General features: G+C 42.6%; 1 protein-coding gene across 4 annotated transcripts in view; it reads right to left on the bottom strand.

The window, feature by feature from the left end:
- LOC141112015 (para-nitrobenzyl esterase-like) overlaps positions 1-25,921 on the bottom strand; it is a 79,644-nt gene that overhangs the window by 48,558 nt on the left and 5,165 nt on the right. For 2 of the 4 annotated variants that reach the window (XM_073604336.1, XM_073604335.1), the window contains exon 2: positions 25,529-25,598. The exons of the other annotated variants lie outside the window; for them this stretch is intronic. In XM_073604336.1, coding sequence (XP_073460437.1) covers positions 25,529-25,545 — 17 coding nt within the window. In that variant the 5' untranslated portion in view covers positions 25,546-25,598. The remainder of the gene's footprint in view (positions 1-25,528; positions 25,599-25,921) is intronic. 4 annotated transcript variants of the gene reach the window in all.

Raw genomic sequence — 25,921 nt, 5'->3', positions numbered from 1 at the left:
TCAGGAATGGCATGTAAGCCAGTACTTGCAATAGCTGCAGTTTCCAAAGCTTTGGAATCTTGGTCTGATAATGTGGATGAGTTCTTAAGAGGTATCTCTACTGAAACAGCTAAAGATTCTCCTATCCAAGAGATCAGGCTGGCATCAGCTTTTCTTGGGGAGGCATCTATTGATGTCATCCGCCTGATGTCCCGGGTTATGTTGGCAGCTGTTTCAGCTCGTCGTGCCCTATGGCTCCGTCCGTGGTTGGCAGACCCAGCTTCCAAGCAAGCTTGGTGCCGAATTCCGTTTGAAGGTTCTTCACTGTTCGGCAATAAACTCGATAGTGCCATAACCCGGGCCACAGGTGGGAAGTCTGGTTTCCTCCCTCAAGACAGACGCCTACAAAATCAGAAACGCAATTTTCCTAGAAGACAAAACTCTGATCGCGCTAGGGATGCGCGCAGCTACAGACCTGGTCGGGAGTTCTCTAGATCCTGGAAAGCCAGGCAGTCTTCTTTCAAGAAACCCGTAAAAGGGGGTTCCTCTGGTAACCAGGACGCCACAAAGTCCTTTTGAGATTGGGCCCGCTCAGGCATGCCAGGTGGGGGCTCGTCTTCGCCACTTCGGGCATGTCTGGGCGGCCTCAATTCGAGATTACTGGACCGTCAAGACGGTCTCCTCCGGTCACAAGTGGGTTTTCAGCAATACCCCAAGACTCAGATTTGTTCCCACAGCTCTTCCAGGTTCAGAAGAGAAAAAGCAGGTCCTATTAACCTACGTGAGCTGTTTATTGGATCAAGGCGCAGCCGTCCCTGTTCCAGAAGACGAACAAGGCAAAGGCATGTATTCTCCTCTGTTCATGATACAGAAGAAAAACGGTACATGGAGGCCAGTAATAGATTTGACACATCTCAATTCTTTTATCCGAAAAGAAAAATTCAAAATGGAATCTTTAATTACGATCCAACACTCAATACATCTGGGAGATTGGATGATTTCAATCGATCTGAAAGATGCATACTTTCATGTGCCAGTTGCAACAGAATTTCAGCAGTACCTCCGCTTTGCGGTAGGCAATCAACATCTGCAGTTTACATGTCTACCCTTCGGCCTAACAACGTCACCTCGGGTCTTCTCAAAGGTCCTGTTGTCAGTTGTGGCTCTACTCCGTATCAAAGGGGTTCATCTCCACCACTATTTAGACGACCTACTTCTCCTAGCTCAGAACGAAGATCAACTGTTAGAGCACAGGAGCTTAGTCATCTCCACCTTGCAGGAATTCGGGTGGCTTCTGAATCTAGAGAAGAGCCATTTAGAGCCAACACAATCTCTGGTGTTTCTAGGGGCTCACTTCAACACATTGGAAGGCACCATCTCCCTTCCAGAGGAGAAGATTGGAGTGATTCGGGACAGAATACACGCAGCCCTAGCGTCGTCTCACCTCTCAGCTCTCCAATGCCTGAAAGTAATTGGCACAATGACAGCTACCATTCCTATGGTGAAGTGGGCCCAATGGCATACACGACCCTTCCAAAAAGGGTTCCTTCAGCAATGGGATTCTTCCAGCCAAGTCCAGCGCATACACCTTACGTCATCCATGAGGACGTCTCTTCTTTGGTGGCTTCAAGGGAAGAATCTGCGCAATCACCATTTAATCATGCCCATCTCATGGGTCACGTTAACCTCGGATGCCAGCAGTCGAGGTTGGGGCGCTCACTGCCTTTCAGAAGTGGCGCAAGGCCGATGGGGTTTTTCCGCTCGGGGGATTGTCTCCAACATCCTGGAGCTGAAGGCCGCCTTTCAGGCACTCCTGTCATTTCGTCACCTAATAGAAGGTTCATCTGTGATGCTAAGGTTGGACAATACAACCGCGGTGGCTTACATAAAGAAGCAAGGTGGAACCCGCAGCTGGTCGCTGCTACAGGAAGTAGAGCCAATAATGAGCTGGGCTCAGAAATATTTGTCCAACATCTCGGCAGTTTACATTCCGGGGGTCCAGAATGTACAGGCAGACTTCCTCTCGAGAGTACAAATGGACAACAACGAGTGGTCTCTCCACAGAGAGGTGTTCGAGTGGCTTCTGACCCTGGGAGTACTTCCAGAGGTCGATCTATTTGCTTCTCCATGCAATCACAAGATGCCCAGATATTATTCGAGGTTCAGAGACCCTCAGGCTTACGGGATAGATGCTCTCTCAGAGCGTTGGAAGTTTCAGAAGGCTTATGCCTTCCCTCCGGTACCGGTGATTCTGCAATTCCTCCGGAGGCTCAGAACAGAGAAGGTGGAGATCATTGCAGTGATTCCTTTCTGGCCCAACAGGCCTTGGTTTCCTCTGTTATCACTCCTGAGTTATCAAGACCCAGTTCCCCTTCCTCTCAGGCCGGATCTACTGTCGCAAGGCTCGAGGTTACACCCATGCCCATCTTGCCTACACCTCAGGGTGTGGTTCTTGAGAGGGAAAGGCTTGAATCCCTAGGCTGTCCGGAAGAAGCTATTCCAACTCTTCTTAGTGCCCGGAGGGGAAGTACGAACAGAGTATATGAACGGATATGGTCTAAATTCTCTGATCACATGTCTTCCCGGTCAAATCCGTGTAAGTCTCCAGCAGTAGAAGACATTCTAAGTTTTCTCCAATCAGGGCTGGACCTATCTTTAGCAGTCAGCTCACTAAGAGTGCAAGTTTCAGCCATCTCGGCCTTCACAGGAGTATCGTGGGCTAATCATACATTAGTCCGTCAATTTTTTAAAGGAGCTATCAGGCTTAAACCTCAGAGAAGACCTAGGTTCCCCAAATGGGACCTTCCTATTGTCTTGGATTTTCTCTCCAATCTCGGATCAGATCCTGACAAACCTCTTTCCATGAGAGATCTCACGCTCAAGACCACCTTCTTAGTAGCCGTGACGTCGGCTAAAAGAGTATCAGAGATTAGAAATTTAGGCTCAGAAGAACCTTTCCTAACCTTTTTTTCCAGATAGGGTAGTGTTGATTCCCATGCTTGGGTCAAACCCTAAAGTGACCTCAGTCTTTCATGAAAATCAAGAGATTGTACTTCCTACTTTCAGATCATCGGACGATCAGGATGTTCATCCACTTGACGTAGGCTACACTCTAAAGCAATATCTGGAGGTCACAAGTCCATTCAGACAAACGGAATTCCTCTTCGTTCTTCTTCATGGCAAAAACAAAGGAAAGCGAGCTTCGGTCAGGTCAATCTCTTCTTGGATTGTGCAGACCATTCAGAGGGCATACAAGGCAAAGGGCTTGGCTCCTCCAGAGGCAGTGACGGCTCATTCGACCAGAAGTATCTCGACCTCGTGGGCAGCTTCAAGGCATGTCGCGCCTGAAATCATTTGTAGAGCGGCTTCCTGGTCTTCTATAAACACATTTGTTTCTCATTATTGTGTTGAGCCTGCGGCTCTGTCATCTATTAATTTTGGTTTACAAGTATTGTCGGCTGACAATGTAAAATAAATTTGGTTTCTTTGCTCAAACATTTTTGCCCGCCCGTGTGTATTTTTGGGCGAGTTATTTCCCACACGTATGCTGCCATGGAGCCTGTCAGGAAAACGGAAAATTTATATCAAATACTTACCGTAATTTTCCTTTCCTGATAGGCTCCATGGCAACAGGAGTCCCTCCCAAAATGTCTGGAGTAGGCTAGTTACGGAACATGGATAGCAGCCTAGAGCAAAGATTTATGGGAGAGGGGGTCCTATTGGGTAGTTATGGAGGCGGAGCCTACCCACACGTATGCTGCCATGGAGCCTATCAGGAAAGGAAAATTACGGTAAGTATTTGATATAAATTTTCCGTTTTTGCCTCCAGCTTTCCACATTGCCTTATCTGACTTCATTGGGCTTTCTAATGCCCTTACTTGCTTCCAGTGTGTGAGGGTAAGCATTTTCTCCTTTATAAACTGAAGTTTTTTACATGCATTATTGGTTTTAAAGTTTTGGAAACGTCATTATTTATGCCACTAATAATTATGAACTCTGTTGTTTTTCTAGTCCTTCCTTCTACCAATCAATCACTTCTTTTGTCTTGAGACATTCAAGCACAACGTACGTATTTGCCCAGCACTCTTCTTTGTTCTTTTTACCAATCATGGCTTTGGTATGTATTGAGGCTTTTTAGCCCGTGTTAACATTATTAAAATTACACTTTTCTTACTTTACTTATTCTGTAATTTTTTAGTTTTTATAGGCATAATTTTAGGCCCTCTGCAGCCAATTACAGGGCTGAGTGTGATTGCCATCCCCAGTTGCTTGATTGCGCCTGCCTGGCCCCGGGAGTCTTGACGGGGTATGTCTGGGGTGTGGGTACTATGGGGATGTTCATTCCATCTTGTGGGAGGGCCCCCCTGTGGGATGTAGGAGGTTACAGTTGGACTGGACCGTGAATACTATGCTGATCAATCGCTCATTGATTTGTATTTTTTATATTTACCTGTTTCCAATTTTGTTTTGTGACAGTTTTTCTTCTTTTTTAGAGTCATTAATTATTTTCTGCTATATTCTATTCTCCTGATTAAGCCAATGTCTCGGCGAAACTAATACGGATGAATTGACCTGCTACTACCATTCAACATCAGTGGTGTCAGTCAACAGAAAAATTGTATAGTACTCCACTTGTATACTGTTCACAAATTATGTGTTGCTTGATTTGAAATTTTATACTATTAAAGATTTGATAATTTTATGATACCATGTGTGTTTAGTTGTCACTGGCACCGCTATAATCCCCCCCCTTCATGTCCTGTTATTTTTTTTTTTTTTTTATGTAATCTTTATTTTTTGGATATATTTTCTTAACATAACATTCAAAGAAAAACAAATAAAAGCCATACAAGACACAGCATAGTAAGAATCTGCACATCATAGCCATTTGCTCATGTGTCTTCATAACATACAAAATGGATACGCCTGATTGGCCATCTAACATAGAGGGACTAAGAGACAAAGGTGACAATTTAAAAAGGTGCGCAAACATATGAGTCATATCATCATGGATTTGTCTCTAATCCTACAAAATGATAAAGGCATTAAACATGGGCACATCCTATTCATGTCCTGTTATTCATGTTCTGATTCAGGGATGAGGTGCCGTATCTATTAGGACATACCACTAACCAATGTTCATTTGGTTGTAGAGGAAGTAAAGGAGTTTGTTACAGCTTGTGTTAGAAACTGTGAAGACTAAAGGCTAAAAAGATGCACACAGGTAGAACGTCTAAAAATAATTAGATTGGTTTATTGGGTACAAAATTACTTAGGTGAAAATGGTTATTACATATAAATGTATATAAAAAAATTCATGAAATTGATATTTTATACCCCACGCATAAACTCTGACACCACTTGATACAATAGCAAAATATAGTAATACATCTGAAAGAACGGAAATTAGGATTCCTGTAGTACTATCCAAATAAGGATGTAAGTAAGGAGGCCTGTGGGTCAGGCTGTGGATCCGGGCACAAATGTTCTTTTATTCGCTCGACATGTTGCGCGTAGAGGTACGCTTCTTCAGGAGCATAAAAGGTTCTATTGAATGTATATAGAGTAACAACAGATAAATATACAGTTTATTAACATATAAAAAACCTTAATGGTACATAATCAACAAAAAATACAAAAAGTGCTCTAGCTGGGTCAGTTGGCTGCAAACAGTCTCCCCAGAGTTGGATTGGCTTCAATCACATGAATGCTGGTTTACATTACCAGCACCTGTGTCTCTTCGGTGCTGTGTCAGTACTTACCCGTCCCTGGACATATCCAGATAATCTTGCTTACCAGCAATCCACTACGTCATTCCCTCTGCGTTTGATGACTACATGGTAAGCTGTGGGTCTTGTTCTCTTTACCCCCGTTTTTTGCATTCAGCACTACAATAACCTTTTTAAATGCAAGCCATCCCCTGCTACTGTATAGTCTGCTTAGCTTATTTCTACAAAACAACATTTTTAAGCACTTTTTTGGGGACCCATTGGTTCCCATTGTCTCCTAATATATTTGATACTACTTATGTCCACTTTATGTGAACATTATTGATTCCTTCCTTGTGACCTAGACTCAATTTACATTATGACGTATCATAGCTGCGTAATTTGTTATATATATTTTAGCGCCTGCGAGACTTGTTTAACCAACTTCAAAACTTTGTTATACTAATAAACCCCTATCTGCTGCAACCATTATATTATTCTACAATTATGCATCCCAGCTGCTTGGATTCCTGCCTCCAGGTGGCCAATTCAACTCTGGGGAGACTGTTTGCAGCCAACTGACCCAGCTAGAGCACTTTTTGTATTTTTTGTTGATTATGTACTATTAACCACTTCAATACAGGGCACGTATACACCTTCCTGCCCAGACCAATTTTCAGCTTTCAGCGCTGTCGCAGTTTGACAATTGCGTGGTCATACAACACTATACCCAAACTACATTTTTATCATTTTGTTCCCACAAATAGAGCTTTCTTTTGGTGGTATTTGATCACCTCTGCAATTTTTATTTTTTGCTAAACAAATAAAAAAAGACTGAAAATTTTGAAAAAAAATAAGTTTTGCTTTTGTTTCTGTTAAAAAATGTTATAAATAAGTAAGTTTTCTCTTTCACTGATGGGCACTAATAAGGTGGCATCAATGAGTGGGCACTGATATGCGGCACTGGTAGGCGGCACTGATGGGTGGCACTGATGGGCATTGATAGGCGGCACTGATGGGCACTCATGGGTGGCACTGGTGGGCACTGATAGGTGACACTGATGGGCACTGAAAGGCTGCAAAGATGGGTTCTTATGGGTGGCACTGATAGGCGGCACTGCTGGGCACTGATACGTGGCACTGATGGGCACTGATACGCGGCACTGATAGGCATCCCTAGTGGCACTGGCAGTGGTAGGCATTGTGAGTGGGCACTGATTGGCAGCTGCCTGGGCAATGATTGGCAGCTGCCTGGGCACAGATTAGTATTTCCCTGGGGGTCTAGGGGGCATACCTGGTGGTCCAGTGTGGATGGCTTCCCTGGTGGTCCTGGGCGGCTTCCCTGGTGGTCCCCGGTGGGATCCGAGGGGGACTGTGCTGATAAACAATCAGCACAGACCCCCCCTGTCATTAGAGCAGCCGATCGACTCTCCTCTACTCGCGTCTGTGAGATGCAAGGGAGGAAAAACCGATCACCGGCTCTTCCTATTTACATCGTGATCAGCTGTGATTGGACGCGGCTGATCACGTGGTAAAGAGTCTCCATCAGAGACTCTTTACCTAGATCGGTGTTGCGGGTGTCATACTGACACCCCCCAACAACGATCGCCCCGATGTGCACCCCCGGGGGCGCGCAGCGGCTTAATATCCTGAGGGCGTCATATGACGCCCAGTCAGGATATTGAAACCACTTTGCAGCCGTCATTTTGCTATATGGCGGGCGGCAAGTGGTTAAGGTTTGTTAATAAACTGTATATTTATCTGTTGTTCCTCTCTATGCATTCAATAGAACCTTTTATTCTCCTGAAGAAGCGTACCTCTACACGCAACATGTCGAGCGAATAAAAGAACATTTGTGCCCGGATCCACATCCTGACCCACAGGCCTCATATGATATCCAATATCTCCATCACACTCCTTACTTACATCCTTATTTGGATAGTACTACGGGAATCCTAATTTACGTTCTTTCGGATGTATTACTGTATTTTGCTATTGCATCAAGTGGTGTCAGAGTTTGTGTGGGGTATACAATATCAATTTCATGATTTTTTTTATATACATTTCTATGTAATAACCTTTTTCGCCTAAGTAATTTTATACCCAATAAACCAATCTAATTATTTTTAGACGTTCTACCTGTGTGCCTTTAAAGTCCATCTTTTTAGCATTTAGTCTTTACATGTTCATTATTGGGACTCTGGCACACTGCTATCTGTGTACCTACAGTTTCACCCTGTGTAAGTACACATAAACCTGGAATCTTTTCCAATTGTGTTAGAAACTGTTATAAGACTGTTTCCATAGTAGACAGCAATCCTAACACATGCAGATTTGGTGTCTTGCTGGATGCCTTTCCCTGCATGGCTGTCTACCTGTAGAAGTCTCAGAGTCTGCCACATTAACATTGCAACTACCTAAGGGTGTCCTGGCCCTAAACCTCTCTCCCAACGTTCTGTTGAAAGAGAAAATAAATCTCTTTGCTTTCAAGAAGTGTCTGGCACCCATGAATCTTGCATTACACCCACCATGCCTTGCAACCCACTCTATACAGGAGGATGTCAGCTGTCCTTGGCTCTGGAGGTTCTCATTAGACCAAAGGAGGCCTGGGCATGTATTTAACCAATATTTGCTTATTTCGGAGTTCAGCTTTAGGCCATTTTTGCTCTGCAAATAAAATACAGTAGAAAAGGAAATTACATTAAAATGCTGCTTGAACTCTTGCGCAAACATGGCGGGGATGATTATTAAAAGCAGAGAAAAGGAAAGGAATGCAAACTTACAGATAACCAGATTTCTTGGCTCAGGTTTCCATAAAATGAAAGGTGAAATCTGACTGCTATTGGCTAGAACTCCAATTCTGTGATAATTTTCTGAAGTTTTAAGTGATATTTTCACCTTTTCATAACATGTGACATGTTACACCCATTCTCAGGGTGTAAAATGTTATGAACGGACTGGCCCCCGCTCCCCCCCCCCCAATCCCTCGCTCTGACAGCTAGTGGGGACCTTCTCTCCAGCCCCCCTGTCACAATTAAAAAAAACGGCTTTTGGTTTGTAGTTTTCAATGGACTACCACGGCACTGTGGAGCACTGTGGTAGTTCATTAAGTCTTCCTGTCCTGTACGATGTACGGCCACACAAATACACCGAGAGCTGCATGGCAGCAGCGATCTACTGATCTACTGATTGCTGGTGCAATGCTTGATAGGCTCCAGAAACAAAAAATAAAAAATGCACATTTTTAACCTGCAAAAAAATATGCTTTTATTTAATTTTGTTTAAAGCTGAACGTATCCGTTTAATAAATCAGCAATTGGTGAATTATAGAAATAGGCAGCCATAGTTGGATTTTCTTATCTCTGGGATCCAGAAGCAGCTGCACCTTCCATGAGGATACACCCTAGGATTTTTAACCGCCAACATACGGGCAGATTGGGTCATTTAGATTTGCTATTGACGTGATCCAAAAACATGGATTGTTGTCAACTTCCTGTATTCCTAAATCTCTGTATCATTACTTGGATCTCCTGTTCATTGACCCAGTTCATTCCAGACCTGTTGACCTCCTCTCCTGGCTCAACCCCTGTCTTGCTCCTGGACCTTCCTTCTGCCTGATTACCAGTGCATGACTCCGACTTGCTTTATGGACTTTGCCTCTGCCTGATTACCCGTGCATGACCCCGGCTTGCTATATGCCCATATGCTGGGATAGTTAACGCTACATTTGGAGAAGACACTTTCATGAAGCCCCCTGGGACTCTTCCATCTCCAGGCTGCCAAGGTCTTCCCTCCATTGCCGGTGTGCAATACAAGCTGGTTTGACCCTGACAGTATATGCTGTTCTGGGTTCAAACCCTCCGGTAAGCCTCCATCTTCACTGGTTGTGGGCATTGCACTTTTTTTGAAGACACTGTGGTGCGGTGTATCGAATTGGTCTCTATATTTACCATCCAATAAGATCTAATATGTACATATAACGGACTTAATAGTAACCAGCTGTGTATTATTTTATATCAGTCTGTATGGAGTTACACGCTGGTGATGGCATTGTGCACATTTTTTCACAATTGGTGACCTTCAGGGTCCTTATTGTTTACGGATTTTAATTATTGGTTCACTGAAGGACATTCAATTTGTTTTTGATGGACATTTGTTCTTTATTGAAAGCACTGGATACTCATTTATTAATATTTTTTTCACAATTTATACATTGAGGGTGTATTTTCATTTAGCGCTACACATTTTGTTTTTTATTACCCTACTATTCCAGCCTCGTAAAGGGACCCTGTAAAGGGGCCATGCTCCCAGGTCACATGACAATGGGAAAAAACGAAAAAAGACCCATTTTGCAGCGCTTTTAAGGCACTTTGGAAGCGCTGCCTATTAATTTCAATGGGCAGGGGTGTTTTGGGAGCACTATTTATAGCGCTCCTAAGCCGCCCCAAAGATGCTGCTTGCAGGACTTTTCCCTAACATCCCGCAAGCGCACCGCCCGATTCTGAAAGCACCCATTGAAGTGAATGGGGGGCAGTTTACAGGCACTATTTCTAGCTCTAAAATGCCTGAAAACTGCCTCAGTGTGAAAGGGGTCTTAAAGAATATTGTATCAACTAAATATATGGTCCAAATATATCTATGCCTTGATTATTTATGGCTATATTACCTTTCAACTGTCCAGCATCCCATTACATTTTGTATACGTTAAAGCCTGTTGGTGATTTGTTTGTATCTTCTAGGAGCCTTAGCAGTAAAGCAAGGAAACGGAAAACCCTGTAGTATATTAATGTGCTATACTAAACAAGAATGCTGTGTATACAAACTAATTACAATTGTAGGAAAACAATACAAAACATACAGAGTGCTACGAATATGCATACAACACACATGTTATCTAACCCAACCTTTTTCAACCAGGGTGCCCAGGCATCTTCAGGTGTGCCTTGGCAAATGCCTAAAAATTGCCCAAAAATTGTATACAAGCCAGCGAGTGGAACAAGCCTGCCTATTATAAGCCACAGATTTTTATTGCGCACCATTACGATCTTCTATTCTATTGGAAGAATAAATCACCTTTAACATTGGGTGTCCTTACGTGTGTGGATGTTGCTGCATTATGTAAAACTATTAGAATAGTTTTTTACATTTTAGAATGGGGTGCCTTGAGACTGTCTATAATTTAAAGGGTGCCTGGACTAAAAAAAGGTTGAGAAACACTGATCTAACCTCTTCCTAGCAAAAGAGCATTGATAATAGTAAGAATGCTATAGTGAAACAACAAGGCTACTCAAGCAATTGTAGGAAACCAGGTTCTCTTGTAATGCAGATTTAGGCCTGGTTCACACTGATATGATTTCAGGTGCGATTTGGCCCCACTGAATCACATGACAATGGAAATAACATTGCTTTCAGTGGTGCCTGTTCACATCAATGCAGCACAGGTGCAAAGCGACTTTGGGAAAGGGTCCTGTGCTACTTTGGATTTGGCCCCATAGAATATGCAAACCGCATCCAAAATGCAACTAAAGTCACATCAAAGTCACATTACATAATGGCACTTCAAATCATGTCAAAATCACATCACAGTAGTGTGAACCAAGCCTAAGTGTCATCCGCAGGTGAAGTCCCTTCTTTGGTCTTGTGGAGTCCCCCTTTCAGCTTGTGCAGCCGGCCTATATAAAACTGACAGCTCTGGTCGGAGCCGCTGTACTAACCGTCTGAAGTTAGTACAGCGATTTTCTCCGCTGAGCTTTTGTGTTCTGACAGTGGGACAGCCCCCTCCAGAACACTCCAATCAGCACTCTCTGCCAGTGGCTGAGAGCACTGACCAAGAGTCGGTCGGCTGCTTCTGTCGGACCAACCGACACACACACAGGCCGAATGTCGGCCAGTTTTTATTGAACCGCCTGATATCTCCTGACATTCGCCCCGTGTGTATGGGCTTTAGGCTTTAACAGTTTTTTTGTTTGTTTTTTTTAGGCGAAAAGGGATCAGGGCAGACTGTGCAAGCAAAATGTACAACGCAAAATGTTTGCAGAATGGAAAACCCACTAAAAGCTTACATTATACAAGCCTGCAACAACTAAATATGGAATCCATCATTATGTGGGTATATGTGTGAATAGGTTTGCTAATCTCCATGACTAATACGCTTTAAAGTGTTGTATAAAGTAGATTAGGTGTCACAGACATTTAACACCTCAGGCCCCTGAATTAAAAGGATGAATCCTCATCTACTAAATTGTAAGCTCTAATGAGCAGGGCCCTCTGATTCCTCCTGTTTTGAATTGTATTGTAACTGTACTGTCTGCCCTCATGTTGTAAAGCGCTGTGCAAAACGTTGGAGCTATATAAATCCTGTATAATAATTATAATAATTTAACATTGCCTAGACTCCTACAATAAACCGTGCTGCACAGTTCAGTCGAGTGGGGTAGAATCCTCAGATTTAAAGTGTCTCTGTTCTTTGATATGAAGCTAACATCTCCCACCTCTGAAGTAATTTATTAAAGCCAAACTACTAAAGCCTTGTGTGGGGCCCCAGGGGCACAAATTGGCCATTTGTAGAAGAGATGATAGTCATCTACTGGACCAGAAAAGAGGACAATTCAGTCCTTGTGGGCAGAATCCTCAGATTTAGAGGGTCTCTGTGCTGTATATGTTTACCTGGCTCAGCTGAAGCCACCATCTCCCACACCTGGGGTCATTTTATTCACGCCCAACTACTGAAGCATTGTGTGGGGCCCTGTAGTTACAGATTGACAATTTTTAGAAGAGATGATCATCATCCACAGAACCAGAGAGGACAGTTCAGTCCTGCAAGGCAGAATCCTTCAATTCAGAGGATCTCTGTGCTCCTTTTTTCCTGGCTCAGCTGAAGCTAATATCTCCTACCTCTGGGGTCATGTATTCAATCCCAACTACTAAAGCCTTTTGTGGGTGCTCTGGGGTCATAGAGTGGCCATTTTTAGAGAGGTGATAGTCATCCACTAGACCAGAAAAGAGGAAGAATGATGAAGTCTTGTAAAGGGCCCAACTACATTTCAGGTTTCATTTCCAATTATCATCCTTTGTGGACACGGCTAATTTGATGAAATATGTAGAATGCCTTTCTTACCACCTTTTGAAAATATTGTCTGGCCTTATTACCTTGAATCACTGATCTGGAAAAAATATGCAGCACTTTTCAGATGGAGTTCATATAGTGTGTGTGTGTGTGTGTGTGTGTGTGTGTGTGTATATATATATATATATATATATATATATATATATATATATACATATATATGTACAGTATCTCACAAAACTGAGTACACCCCCCACATTTTTGAAAATATTTTATTATATCTTTTCATGCGACAACACTGAAGAAATGACAGTTTGCTACACTGTAAAGTAGTGAGTGTACAGCTTGTATAACAGTGTAAATGTGCTGTCCCCTCAAAATAACTCAACACAGAGCCATTAATGTCTAAACCACTGGCAACAAAAGTGAGTCCACCCCTACGTGAAAATGTCCAAATTGGGCCCAACATGTCAATATTTTGCGTGGCCACCATTATTTTCCAGCACTGCCTTAACCCTCTTGGGCATGGAGTTCACAAGAGCTTCACAGGTTGGCACTGGAGTCCTGGTGAATGTTAGAGACCTTGTGCTCCTCCACCTTCCATTTGAGGGTGCCCCACAGATGCTTAATAGAGTTTGGGACTGGAGACATGCTTGGCCAGTCCATCACCTTTTATCCTCAGCTTATTTAGCAAGGCAGTGGTCGTCTTGGAGGTGTGTTTGGGTTCGTTATCCTGTTGGATTACTGCCCTGCAGCCCAGTCTCAGAAGGGAGGGGATCATGCTCTGCTTCAGTATGTCACAGTACATGTTGGCATTCATGGTTGCCTCAATGAACTGTAGCTCCCCAGTATCGGCAGAACTCATGCAGCCCCAGACCATAACACTACCACCACCATACTTGACTGTAGGCAAGACACAGTTGTCTTTGTACTCCTCTCCTGGTTGCCGCCACACACACTTGACACCATCTGAACCAAATAAGTTTATCTTGGTCTCATCAGACCACAGGACATGGTTCTAGTAATCCATGTCCTTAGTCTGCTTTTCTTCAGCAAACTGTTTGCGGGCTTACCTGTGCATCATCTTTAGAAGAGGCTTCCTTCTGGGACGACAGCCATGCAGACCAATTTGATGCAGTATGTGGCGTATGGTCTGAGCACTGACAGGCCGACCCCCCCCACCCCTTTAACCTCTGCAGCAATGCTGGCAGCACTCATACGTCTATTTCCCAAAGACAACCTCTGGATATGACGCTGAGCACGTGCACTCAACTTCTTTGGTCAACCATGGTGAGGCCTGTTCTAAGTGAAACCTGTCCTGTTAAACCGCTATATGGTCTTGACCACCGTGCTGCAGCTCAGTTTCAGGGTCTTGGTAATTTTCTTATAGCCTAGGCCATCTTTATGTAGAGGAACTTTTTTTTTTTTTCCAGATCCTCAGAGTTCTTTGCCATGAGGTGCCATGTTGAACTTCCAGTGACCAGTATGAGGGCGTGAGAGTGATAACACCAAATTTACCACACCTGCTCCCCATTCACACCTGAGACCTTGTAACAGGGAAAATGGCTAATGCACTCAGGGATGTACTCACTTTTGTTGCCAGTGGTTTAGACATTAATGGCACTGTTATACAAGCTGTACACTCACTACTTTACAATGTAGCAAAGTATCATTTCTTCAGTATTGTCACATGAAAAGATATAATAAAATATTTACAAAAACGTGAGGGGTGTACTCAGTTTTGTGAGATACTGTAGTTGTGTGTATGTGTGTGTGTGCCCCCTCGCCCGCCAGTCCCGCACTTACCCCATCTAGGTCACGGGTGGTTTCCCCAGCTTCTCCTCCCGGCCAATCCGGTCGCTTCTCCTCTTGGCAAATCCGGTCTTAGGACTCGCTGTCCTGATTTCCTGGGAGGAGAAGCAGGAAGACTAGAGCGAATGTTGATTCGCTAATGTCACAAGTGGGTGGGCTTACCCTTTTTGAAGTCAATTATAGCCTCAGATACTAATTGCATTACATTTTTGGATGGAACTCCGCTTTAATGTGCTTCCCAATGAAAAAAACCTGTAGAAATCTATGCATCTGGTGCCCCGCATAGAGATCAGTGGCCGGCGCATAGAGATTAGGGGGGCCGCGCCCCTGCGCCCCTTAAGGACCAGCCGCTGCTGGTTCAATCTGTTCTAACCTATTCAACTAAGTGTGTATTTGATTCATTGTCTGTGTGGCTGATTGGTGTATGCAATGCATGAGTGCAAATGTGTGAACTTATGTTAGCCATACATTCTTTGATTCTATTATCTGATTGATGCACAAATCCCTCAAAAACAATTGAATCAGAAACCAAGCAAATAGCCATAGCCTCCCTTCTGATCAATTTAGACTTGGTTAGGATCATATTTAATCAAGCTGAGTTGATCGGCAATAGTGCAAAATAATCAGTAGTTTTGAATTGATGGTCAGCAATGAGATGATTCTGTCATTAACTCGATCATTGTCTTTTGATTTGATTAAGAAGCTGCATGTGGGAAACGGAAATACGATAGATAACTTACAATAGTATTTTACAACTATCGAACAAAAGTAATTTCCCCATGTGTCATATTGGCCGATTTTAATATCAACTATCAATTAGTTATTCCCATTGGGAGAGATCAATCTGAAAATCAATCTTTTATCAAAGCATGTATGGCCACTGATTGTTGTGCTTTGTATTTTTTAGGTCGCTTTGCAGTAATGCAAGGAACGCAAGCCTCTGTAGTCTTTTAATGTGCTTTTATTAAATAAGAATGCACACACACAAACTACTTACATACACACGCAAACTACTTAAAATTGTAGGAAATTAAATACATGACGTACAGAGTATTACAGATATGCATACAACCCCGGAACATGCTATCTAACCTTCCTAGAAAATGAAAATGGACAATGGTCTGTATACAATCAGGATACACTATAAAGTCGCCTCTCAGGCTATAGCTCTCTATATAGATCTTTGCAGGCAACCAGGGCTCCAGGGTATTCTAGTAAATCCAGAAATTAGACTTTCTCCTTGTGTAGCTTTAGTGTCACCCCCAGGTGAAATTTTGTCTTTGGTCTTTTTTTTGCGAAGCCCCCTTTCGGCTTATGCTGCTGGCCTTTTATTTAGAAAGTTTGGGTAGTCATTCCCACACGGGCTTGTCCTTTTCTGCATCAGTTTCTTTGAGCAAAGCATTTTAAAACTCAAACTCTAGATGGCACTGTGGTATCATACTGTACATGCAAAAGGTCAAATATATCAAAAGATCGAGTTATTTTTGACCCTTATTGATATATAGGTTTGGAACCAGTGTTATGATTTCCTTTAAAGCAATGGGAGCAGCTAAAAATGTGTACATTGGCCAAATATACAATAGTCACCATTTCCCATTGTATTAGAGGTCAGCATGTGTAAACATTGTTCCAATGGCATTTATTTGAGAAATGTTTCCACAACAGATTTTATATGTATGTAAGTTTGAAAAGATCACCAAACCTACAATAAATAATAATAATAAAAAAAATAATTATAACACACTACTGTGCAAGGGTTTTAGGCAGGTGTGAAAAAATGCTTTACATTAAGAATGCTTTCAGAAATAGAAGTGTTAATAGTTTATTTTTATCAATTAAAATGAAACATAAATGAACAGAAGAGAGATCCAAATGAAATCAATATTTGGTGTGACCATACTTTGCCTTCAAAACAGCATCAGTTCTTCTAGATACACTTGCACAGAGTTTTTGAACTTGACAAGTCGGTTCCAAACATCTTAGAGAAGTAACTATAATAAATTATTATTCTGGCCAATGAAGTGAACTAACGCCCAAGTGCTTGACGCACCTAAATGCGTTACACAAATTTACAAGTGTGAAGCGTTTTTTTTCTGCTAAAACTCTGCTGCCAGGGGGAAAGGAGTCTAGGAGAGTTAGCAAAATGTTCAGTGTGCATGAGGCCTTATGATCCTCCCACAGAACATCTACATCATAGGCTCTTTACCACCAATCACTGCGCACAATCAGCATGTTGTGAAGGACATCAAATGATGCCCAGTCACAACAATGAAACCAACGCCTGGCCGTCATTTTGCTATAGGCCGGGCGGGAAGGTGTTAAATCGATGGGTTTAGTTCCACTTTAGGAACTAAACCCATTGATTTAACAGTTTCTCAAAACTGTTATATTCAAGGCATGCCGTGAATTATAACTGTCAAAATTGTTTATGTCCTCAACTGAACTATCAAATGGCTGGTGGCCAAAGTATCTACCTGGGAAATGAAAAAGAAAAATCAATAGTTTTCTTTTTTTTTTTTTTTACATTTATTTTCACCTTCCTAACAAACCTGTTATTTTTCAATTTCTTTCAACAGACCAAACTGTCCAGAAAAAATAGTCGTTAAAGTGGATTACATTTATTTAACACTGACAGAGGTGCTTAAAATGGTCGGAATTTATTCAAATTGTTTCCTTAACTCTTGCAGTTAATGTAGGAAATGCATGAAGAAACTAAATCAGATAATGCTAATCAACATATAGAGTAAGATCTGTTAGGGTCAAAATAAGAGTTGCAGAATCCAGAGTAATGCTGGCCATACACTATACGAAAAATGGGCCGCATTTCAGTCATTTAGACAGTTCCTTCATTTTTCGGCCAGTTAATGGGCACAAAATCGATAAACGTTGGGACATTTTTGAGCCGAAAAAACAAAGGACAAGTTTGGAAATTTTCTGCCCAACGAACAATAAATTGAAAGGTTAAAGCGGAGTTCCAATAAAAAAAAAAAAAAGTCAGCAGCTACAAATACTGCAGCTGCTGACTTTTAATATTCGGACACTTACCTGTCCCAGGGTCCAGCGATCCAGGGGAATGAAGCCCCGCTCGTCTCCCCCTCCTCTCTGTGGCACCGGCATTGTCACTGTGGGCGCCAGGCTGTGGCTTCACAGCCGGGCACGCACTGGGCATGCACGAGCCGCGCAGTGACTGGCCGGGCAATCATCTGGGACCTGTGACGTGTCCCAGATGATTGCCAAGAGGGAGGGGGGAGAGGTAATCTCCCTTCCGGCTCTGCGGAACCCCGGGAGGAAGTGGGAGCTGGGACCCTCTAAAAAGAGGGTTTCCGCTTCCCCATCCAAAAAAATGATATGCCAAATGTGGCATGTCAGGGGGTCACCTTCCCTTAAAGCGGAATTTACATTTTTGGGTGGAACTTCGCTTTAATGTGTTTCCCGTCCGAACTGTCTGCACTAGGTATATGTAAAAACACAAACAAAAAATGCATTCATTTATGTCCACTGAATGATTTATCGGTCATTACATGATGGCACTATTGTTTGCGCTCCCGGCCGAATGTTCGTTTTTCGAAAATGGGTTTAGCAGATTTTTTGCATAGTGTATGGACAGAATTAAAGTATCCAACAGGAAATGAAAAAAAAAAATCTATTTCCTTTTTTTGACCATTACTTTCACCTGGTGATCCTCCAAACTATCCTTTTTTTTAAACTTCTTTTAACAGACTAAATTGTCCAGAAAAACGTCAGTTAAGAGGATGAAATTAATTTAACACTGACAGAGGTGCGTCTATTGTATTTTGACAGCCAGTCCTGCCTCTTATCAAAATACCCAAACAGTTGCATTTGATTGGATGCAGGCACTGGCTTCTTCAGTTGTTTTGCTGTCAGGCAGGACATGGCTTAAATTCACCTGTGTATGGCCAGCTGTACCCTAATGTCCTTACAACCCCCTTAAGGGCCCTCCACCCAATTCACATTTTTCACACAATTGAGGCCAACGGCTTGCCATGTCTTCTTCCTGCAGCTGGTGATAGACAAACAAAACATTAGAGCCTCAATTTCATCCTCTTCGTGCTATGCAGATAATGCTATGGCCCAAGCATTATGTCATGGAAACGAATGGGGCAAAGCCATCTGCTGCTCCATGCACCGTGTATTTTTGTAAACCCTGACAGATTAATGGGTAATGGGGGAAGGGTGCTGTGCTATCAATAGGACCTGTTGCTTTTACTTTGAGTAAGCAAAGTTGCAGATTCTTTTTATGAAAAAAGTGAAAGTGTGAAGAGAGAATGGGAGCACACGCACACATAGGAGTCTATGTGAAAGTCTAAGGCTGGATTCACACATACAGGGCATCCGGAAAGTATTCACAGAGCTTCACTTTTTCCACATTTTGTTATATTACAGCCTTATTCCAAAATGAATTAAATTAATTATTTTATTCAAAATTCTACAAACAATACCCCACAATGACAACGTGAAAGAAGTTTGTTTAAAATCTTTGCAAATGTAATAAAATTAAGAAAACAAACAAAAAAAATCATGTGCATAAGTATTCACAGCCTTTGCCATGACACAACAACTTGATTGGAGTCCACCTGTGGTACATTCAGTTGATTGGACATGATTTGGAAAGGCACACACCTGTTTATATAAGGTCCCAAAGGTAACTGTACATGTCAGAGCACAAACCAAGCCATGAAGTCCAAGGAATTGTCTGTAGCCCTTCGAGATAGGATTGTATCGAGGCACAGATCTGGGGAAGGGTAAAGAAACATTTCTGCAGCATTGAAGGACCCAATGAGCACAGTGGCCTCCATCATCTGTAAATGGAAGAAGCTTGGAACCACCAGGACTCTTCCTAGAGTGGGCCGCCCGGCCAAACTGAGTGATCGGGGGAGAAGGGCCTTAGTCAGTGAGGTGACCAAGAACCCGATGGTTACTCTGACACAACTCCACCGTTTCTCTATGGAGAGAGAACATTCCAGATAAATGACCATCTCTGCAGCAGTCCACCAATCAGGCCTGTATAGTAGAGTGGCCAGACGGAAACCACTCCTCAGTAAAAGGCACATGACAGCCCGTCTGGAGTTTGCCAAAAGGCACCTGAAGGACTCTCAGACAATGAGAAACAAAACTCTCTTGTCTGATGAAACAAAGATTGAACTCTTTGGCCTGAATGGCAAGCGTCATGTCTGGAAGAAACCAGGCACCGCTCATCACCTGGCTAAAACCATCCCTACAGTGAAACTTGGTGGTGGCAGCATCATGCTGTGAGAATGTTTTTCAGCGACAGGAACTGGGAGACTAGTCAGGATCGATTAGAAAGATGAATGCAGCAATGTACATAAACATTCCTGATGAAAACCTGCTCCAGAGCGCTCTAGACCTCAGACTGGGGTGAAGGTTCCAACGGGACAACGACCCCAAGCACACAGCCAAGATAACAAAGGAGTGGCTACGGGACAACTCTGTGAATGTCCTTGAGTGGCCCAGCCAGAGCCCAGACTTGAACCCAATCGAACATCTCTGAAGAGATCTGAAAATGGCTGTGTACCATCGCTTCCCATCTAACCTGATGGAGCTTGAGAGGTCCTGAAAAGAAGAATGGGAAAATCTGCCCAAAAATAGGTGTGCCAAGCTTGTAGCATCATACTCAAAAAGACTTGAGGCTGTAATTGGTGCCAAAGGTGCTTCAACAAAGTATTGAGCGAAGGCTGTGAATACTTATGTACATGGGATTTATTTCATTTTTTATTATTAATAAATTTGCAAACTTTTCAAACAAACTTCTTTCACATTGTCATTATTGGGTATTGTTTGTAGAAATTTGAAGAAAATAATGAATCCATTTTGGAATAAGGCTGTAACATAACAAAATGTTAAAAAAGTGAAGCGCTGTGAATACTTTCGGATGCACTGTTTTTCTAATTGGGTGCAGGTTTTCCCTGCATCCAATTCACATGACAGACGAGTGTGACCTGCTCTCAATAGAGCTGGTTCACACAGGTCCGGGGCAGCTGTAGTCCGCATTCAAAAAGAGTCCTGTGCATTTTTGGGTCCGATTCAGGTGCGAATTCAAGCACAAATGTGCATCTGAACCAGTGAACAGGAACACAAAGGACCCCAGGCACGAACTTACGGCTGCATATGTGTGAATCCGGCCTAAAGGAGCATGTTCTCTTTAGCGATGCAACACTTTATATTTAAAAAGCAGTGAATGATACCTTAACAATACATTGCACGTTTTTTCACCTATATTAAATGTTTGGTAAAAGTCACAATCACATTTTTTTAATTTTTTTAAATATACCCCTTTGTAACATTTTCGTAGTGCACTATACTGGAATGACCAGAACCCTCTGACTAGGGGTCGTTGGTTACTCAAATCTTCTTACAGGTACATTAAAGTGATTCTAAAGCCAGAAAGTTTTTTTTTTTATCTTAATACATTCTATGCATTAAAATAAAAATCCTTCTGTGTGCAGCAGCCCCTCTAATACATACCTGAGCCCCATCTCAATCCAGGGATGTTGCACGAGAGTCTTGGCTGTCTGGGACTCTCCCTCCTCATTGGCTGAGACAGCAGCGGAACCTGCTGCTGTCAATCAATGTCGGTGAGCCAATGAGGGGAGAGAGAGGTTGGAGCCGAGCCGCGGCTCCACGTCTGAATGGGCACATAGAGCAGCGACTCGGCTCGGGTGCCCCCATAGCAAGCTGCTTGCTGTGGGGGCAGGAGGGAGGGGCCAGGAGCACCAGAGAGGGACACGAGAAGAGGAGGATCTGGGCTGCCCTGTGCAAAACCATTACACAGAGCAGGTAAGTATGAAATGTTTGTTATTTAAAAAAAAAATTGAGCTTTCTTTTGGTGGTATTTAATCATCTCTGTGGTTTTTATTTTTTGCGCTATAAACAAAAGAAGAGTGACAATTTTGAAAAAACTCAATATTTTTTACTTTTTGCTATAATCAATATCCCCCAAAAATATATAAAAAAAACTTTTTTTTTTTTCCTCAGTTTAGGCCGATATGTATTCTTCTACATATTTTTGGTAAAAAAAAATCATAATAAGCGTATATTGATTGGTTTGGGCAAAAGTTATAGCATCTACAAAATAGGGGATAGATTTATGGCATTTTTAATATTAATTTTTTTTATTAGTAATGGCGGTGATCTGAGATTTTTATCATGACTGAGACATTATGGCGGACACATCGGACACTATTTGACACTATTTTGGGACCATTGTCATTTATACAGCGATCAGTGCTATAAAAATGCACATATTACTGTGTAAATGACACTGGCAGGGAAAGGGGTTAAGTATGTCCTAGGGAGTGATTCCAACTGTGGGGGTGGGGGGGGGGGGGGGGCTACCACTGCCATGACAGTGATCACTGCTCCCGATGACAGGGAGCACTAGATCCCTGTCATGTCACTAGGCAGAACAGGGAAATGCCTTGTTTGAATCTCCGTGACACGATCGCGGGATACCAGCGGACATCGAGTCCGCGGGGCCCGCGGGCACAGTCACGCTGTACGCGGCGCGCGTACGCCCACTAGCTCCGCCAATTAAGGGGGACATACAGGTAAGCCCATTTGCCCACCGCTGCCATTGTGCCGACGTATATCGGCGTGCAGCAGTCAGCAAGTGTTTAATATAGCAAATGGAAATATACAAAACACTGCGCTCTATAGTGTAAAACAAAATAAAACAGCAGCCGCATACGTTGTGACAAACAGTGAAAATAAAAAAGGAAAAAAATGCAGCGCTATGAACATAAAGTGAATATATAATAATGTGTCAAGTCCATAGGTATTAACCCTGGTGGTGAATCATGTGATGAATAGATCATGAAATCCTATTCAAAAAGAAGTGAGATAATGAATGTCCACTTATGTCAACACACTAAGAAAAACTGAAGTGGATGATGGAGGTCCTAGGAGGACTGTCAGGGATGGTATAAGTCCGTAGATGAAAGGCAACGTCAATGGTACTTAACATCAATGAGTAGAAAAGGATGGGTACTCTTACCAGATAAGGTGGTGATAGGTAAGAGAAAAATCAAAGCTTCCGCGTGGTGCAGGTAAAAAACTGGATTTTTATTGCTCACCCTGCTCTTCTCCAATGATCAGATTTGTCTTGACACTGCCCACCCACACAGCCATTTACTTGGAAGATCACATGTGATCACATCTATGAATGATCAAAAAGGCTTTTTTGATCATTCATAGATGCGATCACATGGTACGATTCTGTGAAGAGTCTTTTGGTCAGATTGTTACGTATATGGTCACCTGCTGCACAAGGAGCTCAGAGAGCTGGTTGAGAACAAACAGCAGCACGCTGATCTTCCAAGTAAATGGCTGTGCGGGTGGGCAGTGTCAAGACAAATCTGATCATTGGAGAAGAGCAGGGTGAGCTGGGCTTACTGCTTTACTGACTCCATGTCATAGACAGGAAAGTCCACCTTATCTGGTAAGAGTACCCATCCTTTTCTACTCATTGATGTTAAGTACCATTGACGTTGCTTTTCATCTACGGACTTATACCATCCCTGCCAGTCCTCCTAGGACCTCCATCATCCCCTTCAGTTTTTTTTAGTGTGTTGACATAAGTGGACATTCATTATCTCACTTCTTTTTGAATAAGATTTCATGATCTATTCATCACATGATTCACCACCAGGGTTAGTACCTATGGACGTGACACATTGTTATATATTCACTTTATGTTCATAGCGCTGCATTTTTTTCCTTTTTTATTTTTCAAGTGTTTAATATCACTTTAAGAGCTTGTTCACACTTGACTAAATTTCTAAGGCTTAACAAACGCTCCTATAGCGCTAGTGTCGCGTTATTGAGCTTTAGTATGGGCATTAACCTGGCGTTTTACAAGCATTAATGACAAGTTAAAAATGCTTCCAAATACCCTATGGGCAGTTTTGAAGCATTTCATGAGTGTTAAGTCGTGTTAAAACCACTCCACAAACGCCTTTTCCATTACAAGAAATAAACTAATCTTAATGCCCTGCAACCACACTGCAACTGCCTGCCAGAGCATTTGCGAAGACTCATAGAGTTGAATGGGAGGCATTGAAAGGCTTCAAATGCCTCCTGACTTGACACAAGGCTTCAATTTTGAAGTAACGCATTGCTAATGCTTCATGTTTTGATAGTATGAACTGCACTATGTGCTGTCCATTGTGTCATTTGCGTAGGCGTTTGAGGGGGCGTTTTTAATGCCTCTCAAATGCCTGCTTTTTTGAAAAATCTTTTTATTGGTGTTAATATCACATGAGCACGATGACCCACACACAGGTACTGTAATTGCATACACCTATGATGTCAAACCATTAACTGAAGTGGAGGGCACCATAATAAAAGAGAAGGTACGGCTCCCGTAGGTAATTTGAAATCATAACTAGTGAAATTAGAGACCTCATTGTTAACGTGGCAGTATAGCAAAAAAAGGTTTGCAGCAAACTCAAAAACACGATTATGCCATAGACGGCTCTGCCAGCCACTTGGACCAAACCTTATCATATTTTTTAAGATAGCCTCTGTTGGCATAGGTGTCCTTGTAGAGACGTAGGCTATTGTTGACCAACTGTTTCCAGAAGGTAATAGATGGGAGATCTGACTTCCTCCAGTGAAGTGTGATAGCTTTCCTGGCATAAAATAAAAGCAAGCGAACCAAAGTACGCCCTGCCACAGTGGGGATTATCTGTTCAATTAGTCCCAATAAGCAAACTGACATGGAGGACTGCAAGATGATGGCATTGACCAATCGTATGTAGGTTAACACTTCCTCCCAGAACATAGCGATTATAGGGCAGGTCCAGAAGATATGAGTAAAGTCTCCTAGAGCCCCCCCCCCCACATCGCCAGCACTCCGGAGGGGAGCTGGGATTCATTTTATGTAGTTTGTATGGTGTAAAATAGGCACAATGCACCAGTTTAACCTGTATCAACTGGTCACGGAGGGAAATGAAGGCCCAGAACAGAAGGTCCCAGATATTGTCCCAGTCGTTACAATCAAGTTCAGGGATGTCTCGGAGCCACCGGGCCCTAAGACTCTCCATGACAGGTAGTGAAACGCTAATGATATGGGAGTACAGTCAAGTCTGAGAACATCCTCTAAAGAAGATTGTATAAGTTGGGGAACAGAGTGGGAAAATTGGCAGCCAAAGGCATGGGAGAGTTGGAAATATCGGAAGAGATATGACCCTGGGACATTGAATTTAGACACTAAGAGGAGTAGGGGAGCCAGAGAATGGTTATCTACTATTTGGGAAATTGTTTTAATATTAAATTTAGTCCAGGCATAAGGCTCTGGTAACTTATAAATTTGGTCTAGGTTGGGGTTACACCACAGTGGGGCATTGGGATAATGCTCGCTTGGGATAATGCTCATATTTAAACCAGCTCCCCAAGCCCGGAGAGTGATAATCATAGATGGGGTTAGTGCATATGGAGCATGGGGACCAAGGAATATTAGAAATTTTAAAGCCTCCGATGATTTTACCACTGCTGCTTCAAGTAGTACCGAGGAGTTGGTGATGTCAGGGATCAGCCACCATGCAGCGGTTATCAGTTGAGTGGCTAGGAAAAATTTATAAAAGTCTGGGAAGGCCAGACCACCCTGGGAGGCAGGGTGCATTCAGGTAGCCAACCTATATCTGGGAGACTGGGGACCCCAAATAAATTGGGAGAACATTTGGTTGAGCTGGGCAAAAAAGGATTTGGGAATCCACTGTGGCAAACGGCTGCTTTTTATGCCAGTGTGATCTTAGAATAAGGCATAAGGTCTCATTTGATAGCAGAGAATGAGAAATGTACCTGCCGTTCATAATCTGTCAGACAATCACTGTAAATGGTCCTATCACATATATATACACATTATAAAACCCATCCCAAATCCCTAGTGCAGGAGGAACCATAATAAATGCCCGAACAAACTAACCTTCCACGTGCTGTCATCCTGGGTGCCGGATCAATGTACTCTGCCACGTTGTCAAGTTTGAATGCACAAGCTGATGAGCACAGACAGAATAAAAAATACAATTCTTTATTGTAAACTGTTTAAAAAAATGCAGTTCAGGTGCAAAAAAACAAGTTCTACCGGATCGTGTTTTTTTTTTATTGGATATGCATTGTTTAAAGGAATTAGAATATCTAGGTCATGATTTCTCAACATTTTTCTGTTGTGGCACCCTTTAAAATTACTGTATGCACAATCTCGAGGCATGCAATTCTAAACTATAAAAAAACAAAACTATTTGTTTTACACAATACAGAAACATCCACACATGTAGGACACCCAACGTTCGAGGTTTCCAAAGCAACTATACCTTTA

This window comes from Aquarana catesbeiana, linkage group LG11 (genome assembly GCF_042186555.1).
Source record: "Aquarana catesbeiana isolate 2022-GZ linkage group LG11, ASM4218655v1, whole genome shotgun sequence".
In the NCBI taxonomy this organism is placed as follows: Eukaryota; Metazoa; Chordata; class Amphibia; order Anura; family Ranidae; genus Aquarana; species Aquarana catesbeiana.
Note: the sequence above shows the minus strand (reverse complement) of the source record. Positions and strands in the feature narration are given on the sequence as shown.